The sequence below is a fragment of the Apium graveolens genome, chromosome 10, assembly GCF_009905375.1.
Source record: "Apium graveolens cultivar Ventura chromosome 10, ASM990537v1, whole genome shotgun sequence".
Taxonomy (NCBI): domain Eukaryota; kingdom Viridiplantae; phylum Streptophyta; class Magnoliopsida; order Apiales; family Apiaceae; genus Apium; species Apium graveolens.
This window is the reverse complement of record NC_133656.1, coordinates 63,275,478-63,291,813: the sequence shown is the minus strand read 5'-3', so window position 1 is coordinate 63,291,813 and position 16,336 is coordinate 63,275,478. Positions and strand designations below refer to the sequence as shown.

At 38.0% G+C, this 16,336-nt stretch overlaps 2 protein-coding genes across 5 annotated transcripts; one reads left to right on the top strand and one right to left on the bottom strand.

Moving 5' to 3' along the window:
- The first annotated feature begins 7,116 nt into the window (after window positions 1-7,116).
- LOC141692624 (uncharacterized) lies at window positions 7,117-9,191 on the top strand. Its single transcript, XM_074497515.1, has 4 exons — window positions 7,117-7,185; window positions 7,738-7,801; window positions 8,166-8,245; window positions 8,782-9,191. The coding sequence occupies exons 3-4, from the start codon at window positions 8,187-8,189 to the stop codon at window positions 9,038-9,040; spliced, it is 318 nt and encodes a 105-aa protein (XP_074353616.1). The 5' UTR covers window positions 7,117-7,185; window positions 7,738-7,801; window positions 8,166-8,186; the 3' UTR covers window positions 9,041-9,191.
- Window positions 9,192-9,690: 499 nt separating this feature from the next.
- LOC141689481 (uncharacterized) lies at window positions 9,691-15,769 on the bottom strand. 4 transcript variants are annotated; one of them, XM_074493783.1, is made up of 8 exons: window positions 15,466-15,769; window positions 14,460-15,118; window positions 13,716-13,943; window positions 13,232-13,290; window positions 11,445-13,056; window positions 11,151-11,344; window positions 10,813-10,996; window positions 9,691-10,719 (listed from the first exon to the last, which is right to left on the bottom strand). In XM_074493783.1, the coding sequence occupies exons 3-8, from the start codon at window positions 13,864-13,866 to the stop codon at window positions 10,103-10,105; spliced, it is 2,817 nt and encodes a 938-aa protein (XP_074349884.1). In that variant the 5' UTR covers window positions 13,867-13,943; window positions 14,460-15,118; window positions 15,466-15,769; the 3' UTR covers window positions 9,691-10,102. The 4 variants fall into 4 exon arrangements, with proteins under 4 accessions (XP_074349884.1, XP_074349881.1, XP_074349885.1 ...); XM_074493780.1 differs by having other exon boundaries at window positions 14,460-15,769; XM_074493784.1 differs by lacking the exon at window positions 14,460-15,118.
- Between the last annotated feature and the right edge of the window lie 567 nt (window positions 15,770-16,336).

Sequence of the window (16,336 nt, the reverse complement as noted above, 5' to 3'; positions counted from 1 at the left end):
AGTGCTTGTCATTCTTCAAGTCACTAAAGAATATCAAAGACTTCGTATGGAATGAGGAAAGTTAGAAGGCATTCGAAGAGTTAAAGAAGTATATGGCTCAGGCCCCGTTGTTGGCCAAACCATCTTGGAATGAAGTTTTATTCTTATACTTGGCCGTTTCAGAGAGCGCCTTGAGCGCGGTATTGGTTAAGGAGGAGCTAAAAGTCCAGAAACCCGTATATTATGTCAGCAAAATTCTGCATGGTGCTGAATTGAATTATTCAACTATTGAGAAATTTGCTCTAGCCTTGATAATGGCTTCGAGAAAACTGTGTCCTTACTTTCAGGCTCATCAGATTGAGGTGATAACGAATCAGCCACTGAGAAATATCATTCACAGTCCCAAGGCAAGTGGGAGACTGATTAAGTGGGCAATAGAGTTGGGAGAGTTCGATCTCAAGTATAAGCCACGTACGGCCATAAACGTCCAGGCACTAGCTGACTTCGTGGTGGAATGTACCATACCCAACCAAGAAGTCGGGGGCAGGAAGATACCATACCTCAAGACAAGGGAGTCGACACTGGGGACAGGGAGAAGGATGATAAGGAGAAAGAATATTGGGTTCTCTCTTCTTGGGGGAGCATCAAAAACAAATTCCAGTGGAGCAGGGTTGGTTTTGCAAAGCCCTGATGGATTCTTAATTGAGTATGCTATGAAGCTAGACTTCCCAACCACAAACAATGAGGCAGAGTATGAAGCCCTGATTGCTGGCCTTGGTCTAGCTGGGACACTTAGAGTCAAAAACTTAAAGGTCCGTGGAGACTCGAAGCTGATCATATCCCAGGTAAAGGGAGAATTTGAGGCAAGGGATGATACGATGGCTAAGTATGTCCGCCTAGTAAGGGCTGTGATGACCAATTTAATGAATGCCATGTTGAACACATTCCAAGGGAAGAAAATGCTAAGGCAGATGCGCTATCAAAGTTTGCTTCATCTGAGATAGAAGAAAGTTCGGGAAGTGTGTACTTCCGTGTTTTGAAGACACGAAGCATAGATGTTAAGCTTGTGGCTCCCATAGGCCTGGGGACGTCATGGATTGATCCTATCAAGGCTCACATTCAAACCGGTTGGTTGCCAAGTGATGCAACTGAAGCACGGAAGTTAACTGTTCGAGCACTAAGGTACTCTTTAATAGATGGGATTCTTTACAAAAGATCTTTCGTGGTTCCCTACTCGAGGTGTCTCAGGCCCGATGAGGCACGCTTGGCTCTTGAAGAAGTGCATGAAGGTGTTTGTGGACAACACTTGGGGGGCAGGGCCCTGGCTCATAAGATAACTCGTCTAGGCTTTTATTGGCCGGAAATGACGGATGATGCCAAAGAATATGTGAAGAAGTGCGACCGCTGTCAGAAGCATGCACCTGTTGTTAGACAACCTCCCGAGATGCTGACATCTATCAACTCGCCTATTCCCTTTGCTATGTGGGGAATGGATATTCTAGGGCCTTTCCCTATGGCCACGGCACAAAGGAAGTTCCTGATTGTAGCCATTGATTATTTCACTAAGTGGATTGAAGCCAAACCCTTGGCCAAAATCACAACTAAACAAGTTGCACAATTCCTGTAGGAAAACATTATGTGCCGATATGGAATTCCCCATGTCCTAGTCACCGACAATGGAACGCAGTTTAACAACGAGGAATTCAAGAAGTATTGTAAAGAAAATGAAATTGAGTTACGGTTCACCTCCGTGGCTCACCCACAAGCCAATGGGCAAGCAGAAGTAGCAAATCGAATAATCCTGGATGGACTAAAGAAGAGGATCGAGAAGTCAAGAAATAATTGGGTGGATGAGATACTTCCCATATTATGGGCCTATAGAACTACTTGTAGAGTCACGACAGGAGCAACTCCCTTCATGTTGGCGTATGGGGCAGAAGCAGTAGTTCCAGTGGAGATATCACATTCCTCTCCAAGGATTCAGGCTTTCAATGCCGAGGAAAATGAGGAAGGACAAAGGTTGGCTCTAGACTTAATCGATGAAGTGCGAGATGAAGCACATGCAAAGATAGTAGAGTATCAGAAGAAGGATTCATTCTACTACAACTTAAGGGTTAAAGAAAGGTTCTTTAAACAAGGTAACCTAGTCTTGAGGAAGATAGAAGCTTCTGGGGTAGGACAGAAAGGGAAACTTGCCCCAAATTGGGAAGGGCCGTACAAAGTCAAGAGCGTTCAGGGTAGAGGAACCTACAAGCTGGAGACTATGGATGGTTTTGAAGTCCCGAGAACCTGGCACGCACAAAACCTGAAGGTTTACTACGTGTAAGATAGTCGAAGTACGATTCTCACTTGTCATTGTGACAAGTAGGTTTAAAAGCACCCAGAAGCTTTGTTTGCATAGGATTTTTATTTTCTAGCTATTATTGATCAGGGTCGAATCCATATTATGTAAGGTTTTGGAAAACCAGACTTGAAATTGAAGAGTTCGAAATTATTTCAACCTATGGATGTTTGAGTTGTGATAATACTTGTGTGGCCCATTAGGGCAAGTTTGAATATTAAAGTATCGGAAAAATAAAGAGAGAATGCGAATAAGGAAAGTAGCATATAAAATAGCCCCGGAGGGTAATAAGTTTTAATACAAACAAAAGTCCAGACATAAGTTAAGGATAAAATTACAGAATAGAAAAACTACTCCTCCATGCGGGAGCCTTCATTCACTTGCTCCTTATCAGCGCCTTCAGCATCCTTCGCAGGAGAAGTGGGAGGAGAAGCAGTGTTAGGATCCAAGATGCGATCATCTGGCTGAGGGAAGTTGAAGAGGGCGTCTATGCTGTCCTCCGACTCAGCCTGCTCGGGACTTATAAAGTCCTTAGGGTCGACTAAGCCCGGGTGCTTCTCAGAAACCACCTTTACGGCCGCATCCCATCCCTGAGTAAACTGTAGGGAATAAAGACCCTCATCATGAATCTCCATGAGATTCTTAAACTTGTCAAAATCCATGTAGTCATCAATGAGCTTATCCTTATCGCTCCTAAGTTTCACCAGCTCGGAATGGGCCTTAGATAGCTCCTCTTTCTTCATGTCCAGCTTCTTCTCCAGGACCTTGGCTCTCTCTTCCCATTTCTTCATCTCCTTCTCAAACCCATCCGAGTTACCCTTCCAGGACCTAGCCTGGTGGAGGGCCGCCTGGAAGTAGGTATTACTCTGCAAAGAAATATGTATGAGTTAGCACAAGTTCGTTGAAATACGAGAAAGTTGGGATTCAAAGAAAAAGAGAAAAAAGAAAGTTACCGCAGCTTGGGCTTGAGAACCCAGAAGCTCAATAGTCTCGATATCACTCCCCGTAACAATGTCAGTAAAGTCATGGGGAGTGATGGAATGGTACGACCAATCCTTAGCATGTTTGGTGGATCCAACCACCGTATCGCTCCTCCTGAAGCCCCAGTTAGGCCTGAAGGAATGTGCCTTAAGTGGAGGATCCACATCGTCCCCCAACTCGACCACCGGGACGTGGGGCTTAAGGAAAGAAGGACCGTCAGGTTTGCTCCTGGGGTCCTTGTTTAGCTTGGCCCTCTTCTGGCGGCCTGACTCCCCTTTCTTGGGCCTGTTGACATTATTGATGGCCTCGCAAACTGAAAAAGAAAGATAGAAAGAATATTAAATTACAGGAGAGGTAAAACGTTACAATTAAAGGGAAGGAAAAATGGTTATCCAGTTATAAATTTACCCTTATCACTGGCCTGAGAGAGACCGACTTTCTTCAAGGAAAACTCCTCTAAGAGGGTCCAGGTGTCTGTTTTCCCATCATCGGAAATTAAGGCTTGGTAGGCCACCTCCTCCTCATCAGATAATCTGATGCTACCTGGACTCCCATCTGACACTTTGCAAAAGGGCCTACGAAAGAGTGTGGCCCAATCACCCCCAGCCCAGGTCAGCCTCACAAACTCGTCCCTCCATTTGGGGTTGTTCTCAACTATGGAATTACAATCAAAGATATGAGGAATTTTGGGCCGTTGACGAATTAAAACCCAACCTGGTTGACTCATGGCGCTATTATAAAATTGGAAAACTTTCCTAAAGACAGCTACGGAAAGAGGAAAATTGTTTCTAAGACAAAGGACCATAAAACAGATAATGTTCCTCCAAGCGTTAGGAGGGAGTTGACAAGGGTTAATTTGTACATCGGCAAGCAAGCGAGGAATAAATTCATGGAATGGGAACCTAAGACCCGCGGTCAGGGCTCCTCGATAGATAAACAAAGTATCCCCCTCCCAATTACAAGTCCTATCCCCGGGGGCGGCTGGAGTGATCCTAAGGTGGGGTGGAAGTCTGTACAGGGTGTTCATGGACTCTATCCTACCATCTAACTCATAAAAGGTGTTACCATGGTTATACGAATCTAACTCAGATAGAGAGGGATATTCATCACCTCTCGAGTTAATCATATCAAGTAGGGAAGTATATGGAGATTGAATTTGAATGTTTGTACCTCTCTTAGAGACATTCATCTTCTGCAAACGAGCCAAGTCACGATCCGCCATTGATATGCTTCGATTGAAGGCTTGAAACCCAGAAAAACCTGAGAAAGGTGGAGCTGCGGTGGCTGAGGACGCCGGAAATCGCCTTCTCAAAGGAAGAACTCTAGAGAGATTTTATGAGAGAAAATGAGAAATGTGAAGTGAAGTGAGGATTCTCACTTCACACTTCACTTATATAGGAGAAAAGCTCGGAATACGAGGCGTTTCTAGGCCCATTTAGCCAGGCCCAACCTAAAAGCCCATCTACCAGAAATATCAGGAATAATCTAGAAGCTACTGTGGAAAATGAAGGGTCGAAAATCGACCAGAATTTTAAAATGGTTCGATCAGAGTCCTGATCGACACAGAAAAAAAATCCTAATCGATACTTCAATCGATCAAGAGGGAAGAAACCTATTAAGTTCGATCAGAGTCCTGATCGACGCCAAACAGAATCCTGATCGATACTTTATTCGAACAGAAGGAAAGAAATCCCCTAAGTTCGATCAGAGTCCTGATCGACCCCAAAAAGGATCCTGATCGATATCTCATTCGAGCAAGAAGGAAGAAAAACACTAAGATCGATCAGAGTCCTGATTGACAAAGAAAAAAATCCTAATCGATACTTCAATCGATCAAGAGGGAAGAAACCTATTAAGTTCGATCAGAGTCCTGATCGACGCCAAACAGAATCCTGATCGATACTAAGATCAGAGTCCTGATCGATACAGAAGAGAATCCAGATCGGTATTTCATTCGATCAGAACGGTAGAAAGCCACCTAGTTCGATCAGAATCCTGATCGAAATCGATCAGGAATTCTGGTCGATTAAGCCCATGTTTCAGTCGACTAAAGTGTCACTTTGAAGGCCAGTTCGATCAGAGTCCTGATCGAAATCGATCAGGAATCCTGGTCGATTCCGCATAGATCCTGATCGAAGATCACGTCGACCAAAATGTTAGTTCCTGAGCTAGTTCGATCAGGATCCTGATCGAAATCGGTCAGGAATCCTGATCGATTTTTTATACGTCCTGGTCGATTTTAAGGCAGAAAATTAGGGGAAAATCCAGAAATTAAGGATAAATCCCAGAAATTAAGGATAAATCCCAGAAAATTAGGGAAAAATCCAGAAATTAAGGATAAATCCCAGAAAATCAGGGAAAACCCAGAAATTAAGGGAAAAATCCAGAAAATTAGGGAAAAATTCCTGGAAATTAAGATAATTCCTGAATTAAAGGAAAAGTCGTTGTAAATGTGTAGGTCGCTCCACACTTTACGCAAAAACGAAACCCTGTAAGGGAATGAATAGACTTAACTTCTGCGAAACCTAATCAATGTTTCCCAAAAGTTGGGGGGCAAATGATAGGGATAAATAAATCCTGATTGTATAATTAAATATTGCAAGGTGTAGGGCTGCAAGGCCCAATAAGAAGATGTATGATATTCAGACCAAGAAGGTCAACACATTGATCAGGCCTGATGGACCAGATCAGGCCTGATGGAACAAAGAAGGCCCAAAAGCCCTGATTATTTATTAATTTCGTAATTAATAAATAAAGGAGGAAAACAGCTATTAAGATAAGTCCTAGTGGGGATATAAATCCTTGTAGATTGGCCTCAAGGAGACCTAAAAGGATAAGGAATCAGTTTCCTACTATCTCGGAATCCAAAGTTCATTCTAATTATGAGACTTGCCCACCAAGTCTCCTATACCAAGTCCAATTCAAGGACTCCCAACATCTATATAAGGGGTCTCGCCCCACAAATCAGAACTACGTTTTTTGGCTTGATTCTCTAATTCACAGAGATACGTGGGCATCTCGTAAAGGCAGAATTAAGCTACGAAACACGAGAGCAGCCATTAAAGGCCTTGAGCTCCCGAATCTTAGTAATAAATACAGCAAATAATAACCTTAGTTTTTTATCCATAACACGAGTAATCCGAGTTTTTCCCGAGTTTGACCCGAGTCAAAATAAAAAACCGAGTTATGGCCGAGTACACCAAAACCGGATCGGAAATACCTCCGAGTCCGAGTACTCCCCGAGTACTCGTCCGAGTACTCCCCGAGTACTCGTCCGAGTACTCCCGAGTTTTAGAACACTGGTTAGAAGTAACAATTTAGATAAAATCTCTTGTATCACTCTTAAGGAAAAGCTGAACTCTTTAACATCAAAGATCTTAGAAATTTTGTAGCAAACAGTCTTAATTTTTAATATAAAAATTAAGTGAGTTTTGAAGATTTGTGTTCTTTATTTTCTGCAAACTTAATTCCTGCATGAACACTTTTCTATACAAGATTTAATTACTTTTTTCAACCATTAACTTTCAAGAAAAGTCTAAAATCAGAAAAACACATTCACGGCTCTGTGTGTAATTCATTACCTAACAAAACGTTAAAAAGGTTTAACCGTGAACTTACAATATAAACACACATAAAATAGTGTCACCGAATCTTAAAAAATTGCAAGTTTTCTTCTACAGCGGGGTAGAAAAGTATGATGTTTTACATGATATTTGTATATTTCATATAAAATTGTGCAAGAAAACAAAACGGTGCTTAACAAGAAATTCTGTTTATTCAATAAACACCCCCGCCAAATACATACATACAGGGCTTGTTGTACGTATATCTTTTTCCCCAAGGATTCTCACTCGATCTCTTGAGGCTCAAGTTCTCAACTCTAGGTAACGCCCCACTACTTTACTCCTCTCATATCTTACATTTACTATATACATATAGTTCATGTATGCAACAAACCTACTTATGTGTTAATCTAAATATTTTCATTGTTTTTTATTATGTTATGTTGTTATTATCTGAATCTTTGTTTTTTTTGTTGATTGGGTATTAAAAGATTATATTGTTTGAGAAAAGAAACTTGAGTGTTCGAGTAATGCCCGCAACGTGTTTGATTAATTTCCCCTGAGAGTTGTGTGTGTATTTTTATATTTTTTTTGTTTTTGTGGTTTGTTTAGTTGATTACGGGTGAGAGTTATGTGTGTATTTTTATTTTATTTTTTGTTTTGCTACACGTTTATCTTCCTTTAAGTGTCCTCCGATGTTTTTTAGAATTTACCCATTTGTGATTTGTCTGATGATTTTAGTTGTGCATGTACTGTTAGTTATGGTTTATATGTATGGATGCATGTTAAAATTCAGCACTGTTTAGTCAAAGTTATGGTTTTTAATTAACTATTGTTTTGATGCTTAGCTGAAGAATAATTGACAATGAACAGGAAAGATGAAGTTCTGAAGGACTCGAAAACTCAAGTGGTCAAGTTGGATAAGGCTTTTAAATTGGTAATAATTTGCTCATTTAACTTCAGCATATCTGATGTTGATCATCATGTTTGCGGAATTGTATGATTATGAATCTGTTTGGTAAAGACTTCTTTAAATTGGCAATAATTTGCTACATATTGCAAGTGGGTTGCTATACATCCCAGTATACCATACCTTACCCTTCATCCATGTATTGTTACAAAAAGTGCATGAATTTATTGTAATTACATAATCTGATTAGTTCCCCAAATTTGGGTATATATTATTTCGAGTAATCCATGCACGGGGTATCTTTCTAGTGCATTTGAGTAATTGAATTATGCAATTTGCCATTATTAAAGAACAATATATCTTGTGCCCTGAAGGTTTTTTCTTTATGCAGGCTGAGCAATGGGTTAAAAATATGAGCAAATCTTCAGAGGACCAATCTAGCAAAGTATTATTGAAGGCCCGGCCCCCGAGGTTAGTCACTGGTATATGAGTCCCATAGTTGTATACTTATAGTTGTATACTTGCATGACATTACTATGAAGAGTCATGTTGGCTTAATACCAAATTTAACCTTACAACTTAAAAAAGAAATTCTAAAAGGAGAAAATTTTACTCTCTTGTTTTGCAAATAAAACTTTTGAAAGAAGCTGATAAACTGATCTGTACTTCTTGATTTTGTAAGTAGTTCTATGTACATATATTCAATGAAACTTGACTTCTGCTCTTCCAGAATTTAACTTGACCATCAAGTCCAGACGTTAAATGAAGATTTATTTTGTTCTACCCAATTATTATAAAATGTTAGTGAACTAAACATTTTTTTATTAAATATCAATGAAACATAACTTCTGCTCTTCCAGAATTTGACTTGACCACCAAGTCGAAGCGTTAAAATTAAGATTTATTTTGCTGCTTTTATACACTTAAAGAACTTATGCAATAAAATCATAATTATAAAATGTTAGTAACTAAACATTTTTTTATTTAATGTTCTGAGATATCTTTAGGCTTGGATTAGGTGCAGCAGTTCCTCGTCAAGCCTATGTTGCACCTTCAAATGACCCGATTGAAAGAAAACTACGTGGAAATTTGGATGCTGCAAAAAGGAAGGCTGCCAAAGATGCTTTGGAATCTGTCCTATCCGTACGAGATGAAAGTGTGGATGAAGATAGTGAAGAGGAGCTAGAGAGCAGAAGCAAAGCAATTTCCAAGAGGCCGGCAAAAAATGTGAAATCATCTTTACCCGCAACAAAAAGGCAGAAGTGAATTGACTTCATGCTATAAAAAGTTAAGGCTCCTATATTTTTTTATGATGTTAACATCAATGTTCTGCAAAACAAATTTTGATCATCTATGTTATAGACGAATATGATGTCCCCTTGAGTTGATTTTCAAATATAGAAGATTAAGTTTCACATATTGAGAAGTACTCAGCGGTATCGGTTCCCAGATAGTTTACCCAAATCATCAAAATGATATTTTTTTTTCTGCTGCGCAATGTCTCCGAGTCCGAGGACTGTAGTCAGTCATAACTCATAATACTGGATAACAAGAGAGCATGTATAAAACTGTACTCCCATCTACCTAGCATGTAAAAGTGGAGAGCATGTATTAATTTTATATTTTTTACCATTTAGTTTGCAGTTTTTTTTGAATTTTAATACATAAAAATAAAAAATATTTGTTAGATTTGAATTCATATATTGTATACAGATGAAAATTCAGATTTTTGGATACATATTGGCATATCCGTATCCATTTGAGCCTAAGGGATGAGATAAGGGAAAAAAACTTTCTGAAAAAAACTTTCTGAACAATAAATTACAATGCACACTCAGCACACCCCTCTCACCAAACTCTACTCTGCCCAAAAATGTTAAGTTAAAAAAATGAAACAGAAACAAGAAAACTTCTGCTTCAATATAATTAAATGATCTCAAACCAAAACTTCATTATTGTTCAAATTGCCCATCATTGCCTTTGATCAGGTACTGAAGGATAGGAATTTTGCCTTATTACATCTTCCGCTAAGAAAAACTGTATGGCATGCTGTCTACGCCACGCCAAGCCAAACCAAACCATACACACTTACTATATGACTTGTACCACTCGAAAGCTGAGTCTGCACCCATCAAGGAAACAGACTAGTTAAAATTTGTAGAAAATTGCAAGAGAGAATTAGATTTAGCCTAAACTATTGCGTCGCTGTGCTGAGTATAATCATCCCCTAGATACAGAGGGAGATGCAAGATTGTTTTGCACAAAGCCTGGTTTAAGATGCAGCAACTTTGCGAAAGGATGATATCTTACTGACCAATAACATTATTTTCATCTATCATTGATGCATGAAAAATAAGAGAACTCCAACAATCCATCCGTAGTGCGATCATTGGAGATCAGAATTAGTTCTTCCACCATCTCATCAATAATAAAATTTTCCAACTCAATAACAATGTGATCAGTTTCGAAATAGAGGTCCATCCATTTTTCAGATTTGGGCATATCTTTCCTAACCAGCTGCTCAAGAGAATGGGAAGCTGGGGGCTGGAGAATTTTCATTTCAACTCGTTCCCATACCTCTTTGATAAGCTTCATTCCATTTGGAACTGGATGAATACCCTGTTTGATAAGTGAGCGGGTAAAATAGCGTTCACATGTCTCCTTCAGAACATTGTCTGTGCAGTCAAAAAGGAGCTTCTGGTCATGAGACCTGCTAGAAAATAACTCTACTTCATCAAACAATGACGGGTCAAGAATCTGGTCTGACATAAGCCACCTTAAGAGATACTCATCCCAGTTCAATCCTGAACCTAGCAACACCGCTTCTACATATTCAAATGCAGATTCTTCGTCTTCCATGCAAGTTCTTATATGTACTGTTTGATTAACATCAGAGGAATCCCATTCATCGAAACAGATATGCAATGGTTCAATTGTCTCTTTAACTGAAAGTTTTAAGCATATAATACTTTAGCACAGGAGAGAAAAGATTTCAAGTACAAGAAAACATCGGGAATGTTATAGTCATCGAAGCATACCAGGTAGAAGTTTGCTGCTTGCAGGGCTGATGTCATCATCAGAATCTAATGGTTCAAGAATAGAAACCGGACTTGGTCTGTCTACCCTATCAATGCAATTGTCAAAGCTATCAATTTCCGTAGTGGTAGGGCTTGTTGGGGATACTGGTGGAGAATGTACGAGCACATCATTCAAAATTGGGTTCTGAAGAAATGAAAATCAAACATAAGGCTGGTGACATGTGAACACTGAACTGACGCAAGAATCCAGTGCATTAGTGTTTATACCCCAGTTATTATCCCCAGGCCCCTCCCAAAGAAAAATGATTTAATTAATATTCCGACGAAAAGCATTTTACCTGTGTCAGGATTCTGGAAGGCTTTTCTTCTTCAGGTATTTCAGCTGCATCAAGAATTTTTCCGTCAAGTTTTTCAGCTGCATCAAGGATTTCAATCTCTCTGGTAACATGTAAGACATTTGATGTGCAAGAGACATCCTCTACTTGAATAATTTCCCGCAACTTTGAATCGGTTGTTACAATCTCAAGCAATTCTACAAAAAAATTAGACTGCTTGACCAACTGATTTATATAATACGTGATGTAAAAAAAAGAATAATTACATTGGAACTTCTGACTATAGGATAAGGGTACCTTCATGAATTTTTTGGTCATGGATGGCCCCTTCAACTCTTTTATCATAACTATGTTCACCTAATTTATGTGAGGCAAAGATGCCTGATAATACTTTGTCATCTGGTTCTTCAACAGAAATGCATGAGTCACTTTTTAAGCATTGATTTGGTGGAAGGTGCTTGCTGGCATGGTTGTCTTGAATAGTGCATGACATGGTCTCTTGGGAAGTGTCAAACTCTCCAGGAGGAGAAAATTTTAATTGTGCAGTTACAGAATTGTGGTTGCCATTACTTCCACGACTGGCCCTAGGAGTAGAGTTGTACTCAGGTAGAGAAAGAATCTTCGCCAAAGTTTTAGGTAACTGCTTGCTCTCTGACACTTCTTTTTCCTCCCCATTGCTTAGCATCTCCGAGAGATGCTTCTTGGCTTCATTGTATATTTTAGGAATCCCTTGCTTGGGATTACCATCGAGTCCATTCACCGCAATTGTTCCAGATCCTTCTGGCCTGTCAATCTTGTCACCCTTCTTTATGCCAAGGAGAGATTTGGCAAATCTTTCAGTAAAGAAATGGTTTCGATTAGGAGAACTCCATCCACTATTTCCCTCAATAACACCTTTATCATGGTTCTTTCGATTTTTAAACTCACGTGGAGAGTTACTACTACGAGATACACCATGCCATTCTATGCTCACAACATGCTTCAGCTTCTTTTTAATTTCACTCAAAGAAAACTGAGAACCGTTCCTCTCTGTCTTTGATCTATCAGTCATGGTCCATTGAGATTCCGGTGAAGTGCTAACAAGGCTTTTACTCCCAGAGTTCTGCAGAGCTGTCGACCCAGGCTTGAGAATTACAATTGTACTAGAAGGTTGACAATTATCATCGTCTTTTAAAGAATCACTATTTATTGACTTGCTTCTTCTTCTTCTGAAAAAACTGTGATGCTTCCGCTCAGAAATCTTCTCCAAACTTGATTTATTTGGCTCTTGATCTAATAAGTTTGATTCAAATAATGGGTTGGTATGTTGGTCTTTAGTCAAATTACCATTCTCTATGAGCTGAATGTACTTTGCTAGCAATGAGTTTGGATCATGTAATTGTTCGGAAAATAATTCCTTATTTACCCCTAAAATCTCAAGTGCATCTATAAATTCTTTGGAATAGAGGATATGTCTATCTTCTCCAAGATGACCATTATCACTAAACCTCTGACTCATAAACACCTTAATTGCAGCACCCAATTCTTCCTGAACAAGGGAGTACACCTGATTTGACCTGCTCTCATGCCAATCATGATCACAAGAACTGCTTTTCTGATTTAAGTGGTATAGCTCCTCTAACATAACCTCTAGATCAAGATTATACGGTGCTTCGTTGTTTGAAAGTTGTTGAGAAGAATGCCCAGCTACATCCAAATCATTGGCATGCATATCACAAGAAATACTATGATTTCTTTTTGGCTGTGTAGGTTTATCTCTGACATCCCCTCCGTTTTTTATATTTCTTTCGTATGGTTGAGCACCAGGAATGTTCATATTCTTCTTCAAACCTTTCTCATCAAAAATCTCTTCTTCCATGATTTTCTTTACGCTAGTCTTCGAATCATCAGTTGTCGTTTCTTCAATGTCCTGAAGCATTTTAAAGTGTGAGCAAAGAATAAATAAGTCCCACAAATAGCTTATTAGGTGTCTAACTTCCATACACAAAGTATATCCTCTCGAGCCATGAATCTAAACAATGAATCTAAAGCAGTAAGTAGGCAATTTGAATCTAATCTGTTAGAAAGTCATTTTGCATGCATACCTTTACAGCTGTCCCTTTCTCGTCTTTATAGGTTAGCATCTTCGGTTTGGTATCAGCACCTGTACAAACAATTGATTTGAGAAAATGCTTTGACAGAGAAAAGAGCAAAATAAATTTGCAAGTAATGACATTAAGCTACGAAGAATGCTCTGATGTTTCATCTTTAAATTAAAAGTTGTGAAGCAAAACAGTTCTAGATTTTATAATTCTAAAAACATACAAGACTAAGAGAAGATAGTTCTCCAGATGTTAGATTAACACTGTATTCTTAGTTTCAGGATTTGAGATCTAGGGTGCATACTAGGTTACCTCCTTAAAATTACATAAATCAAAAGAATTATATTTAGAAAGTTACAAAACTCTTCAGTACGGAGATGGACTACAGAATTGCTATCTTTAGTAGCACCACCGGATATAATGAAGTTATGCCTTTTACCTCTGCTTACAAGGTATCAGGTACATATATATGAGATAGAGTTTTTACCAGCAGGATTCCTGCTCCCATGCTTCCTATCTACAAGAAGCTTTCTACTAAACCTTCCGCTGCGAACGTCAAACATTCTAATTAGACCCGACATACATCCTGCTTCATTCTTTTCCATTTGCTGAGCATTTCTTTGTCGTCGTTTACCCATAGCGAGAAGGTGGTTATATTGACTTTAACACCTACGGAAATCTATCAAACTATCTTCGAAATTACAGTCAGGGTCACCTGATGAAAAGTGTATTGGAAGCACATTCAAAGAAAAATGTTAAAAAATTAAAGTACGTGATTAAAGCCTGTGATAGCTTCAGCCACAACTCGTACTGATCCACAAAATAATTGAATCAACATGTAACTGGGAAAAGAAAAGTTACAAATTTTTAAGATTCTATACATGATTATTGGTCGCAATAATTATAGCAAATACACTCATATCAGAAGTGAACTAGGTTTCCATTTCTTAAAAATATGGTGGCTATGGTATTGTAAAAAGCTCAATTTGTATTCAAGTAAGCCCGTAAAGATTCTGATTTAGCCATGGTGAAGATCTGAACTTTGCAACTAAACTCTTAAAGCAAAGAATGAAGTAACATAGTTTTCTATTCAGGTAAATTTATCTTGATATCAAGAAAAGAAGTTTACTGGGATTCGGGGATTAAATGAAGGGAAAATATGTAAAAACTCAACAAGAATCTCAACCAAATATTAAATATGCCTAAGAAACAGATACGGGACACCAAATACCTGCAAAATTGGAGTCCTTGAAGTATAAAGGATCGTCAAGAAAAAACTGCAGAAGAATCTACTTTCAAGCAAATCAAGAATTCCAATTTGCAACTTCAAGTTTTACCATGAAGTAAAGCTCAAGAGACTGTAGCTTATTGTGAGCAGTAAGGAATCAAAACTTTCTCCTTTTTCCTTTAAAGTCATAAGCCCCAAACTATCCACAAGTTCTCCATATTCTTTCCCACAAATCCAACTTTATGTAATGCTAATCCAATCTTATCTTAACAAGACCCTAATGTAACACCTCATGAATCGAGTTACTTTACGAGTAAACCTCGATTAATAACTTTTCAGAATCCCTTCGAAGAACGTTTCAAAATCTTACAACACAATTAACACAAGCAAAACCTCAGAGCTTACCTCTCTTACACAAGTCAAAACCATCATTTTCCAACAATACCAAACTATCAATTTCTAAACCCTTTCACTCTTAAACAAACTTGTCACTTTTCCTTGAGGTAGAACACCTCAAACTAAACTAAAAAAACACCAAATTATTAGATACTAATAATTTCCTTCTAAATCCAAACAAATTCTTCTGACACAAAAGATCAAATGCCCAAAATTCTTGCTCAAATATAGAAACCAACACACAAAGCCTAACTTTTTCTGCAAAACTGAAACACCCTAATCAATGTCTTGCAATCTTGTTACAAAAATGTTACCACAGACCAAGTATAGGTAATAAAATTGTACTTAAAAACCAACAATAAAAATAAGATTTTACTTATCTATAGAATACAAAATTCAAAACCCAGAAATTTTTCATCATTTTAGGTGATTCTTGACAGAATACAGAGACACCCCACAGAGAGAAAACACAGAAAAATGTATTGGGATTGATAAACTAAGGTGCAAGACAGGCAGTCATTAAAGACTGAGAAAAAAACATAAAGTGCAAGTACAAAAGAAAATCTAAGAGAGTTAGTGGGAATTTAGTTAGGCAATGAGATTAGAAGAATACTTTAAATGGTGGGCCATCTCCAAAGCTTTTTGTTGAAGAAATGTTTTGCAGATTCAACATTTAATACTGATAATCACCATCATCAATCATCATCATCCTCATCAGTCTCACCATTACACAACCAACTATGTAGTATGTTTTATGTGTGTGTGTGTGTAACAACAGTTAAACACAGAGTGCATGTGTGTATAGGGACCGACAGGAGACAGGGAAAGCAGAGGAGCGTTATGCAATACATGTACGTGTAAGCTCTTTTGGACAGACTGAAGAAAAGGGTGCAAGAGAAAATGCATGGTTTGTTCAAGGGTCAATGTGTAAATACCTAATGTTGCCATTTTTCGGATCTTACCTAAATTTATAATAACAAAAATGTACGAGTTTGGTGAGGTTTCAAGTTAAATTTTACCCCAACTTTTAATATGCAATATTTGAAAATAAAATTTAACAATTATTAGCCTCAAAACCCCGCATACAGAAATTTTTATTTAGGAAAATACTGGTCAAATTTTGATTAAATATTTTTATATTTTTAAATTTTGAGTGGGCATTTTTATATATTTTTTAAAAAATTAATGATAAAAAATGTAAAATTTGATTTTATGAAGGACACATGAAATATTTTAAATAATTGTTATTTTAATATTATATTAATTATAGTTGTTAAAATAGTAAGTAATATATTCCCTCCGTTTCAAATTATATTTTTGTTTGACTTTTTTCACGTAATTTAAGCAGTATACCGTGTACCGTTTAAACCAAATCAGTCTATACTCATTTGATTTGTTGGACTTTAGTATTAAAAAAATTGATGTAATTATTCAAAGAGTATTAAAACAAGTTTTGAATATTGGTAAATATAGCATGTTGACTT

Coding starts and splice junctions, on each gene's coding strand:
- LOC141692624 (XM_074497515.1), top strand. CDS start 8,187: ATGAGCAAATCTTCAGAGGACCAATCTAGCAAAGTATTATTGAAGGCC. Junction 8,246..8,781: donor TTGAAGGCCCGGCCCCCGAG/GTTAGTCACTGG, acceptor AGATATCTTTAG/GCTTGGATTAGGTGCAGCAG.
- LOC141689481 (XM_074493782.1), bottom strand. CDS start 13,866: ATGGGTAAACGACGACAAAGAAATGCTCAGCAAATGGAAAAGAATGAA. Junction 11,345..11,444: donor TGACCAAAAAATTCATGAAG/GTACCCTTATCC, acceptor ATTTTTTTGTAG/AATTGCTTGAGATTGTAACA. Junction 10,720..10,812: donor AAGCAGCAAACTTCTACCTG/GTATGCTTCGAT, acceptor TAAAACTTTCAG/TTAAAGAGACAATTGAACCA.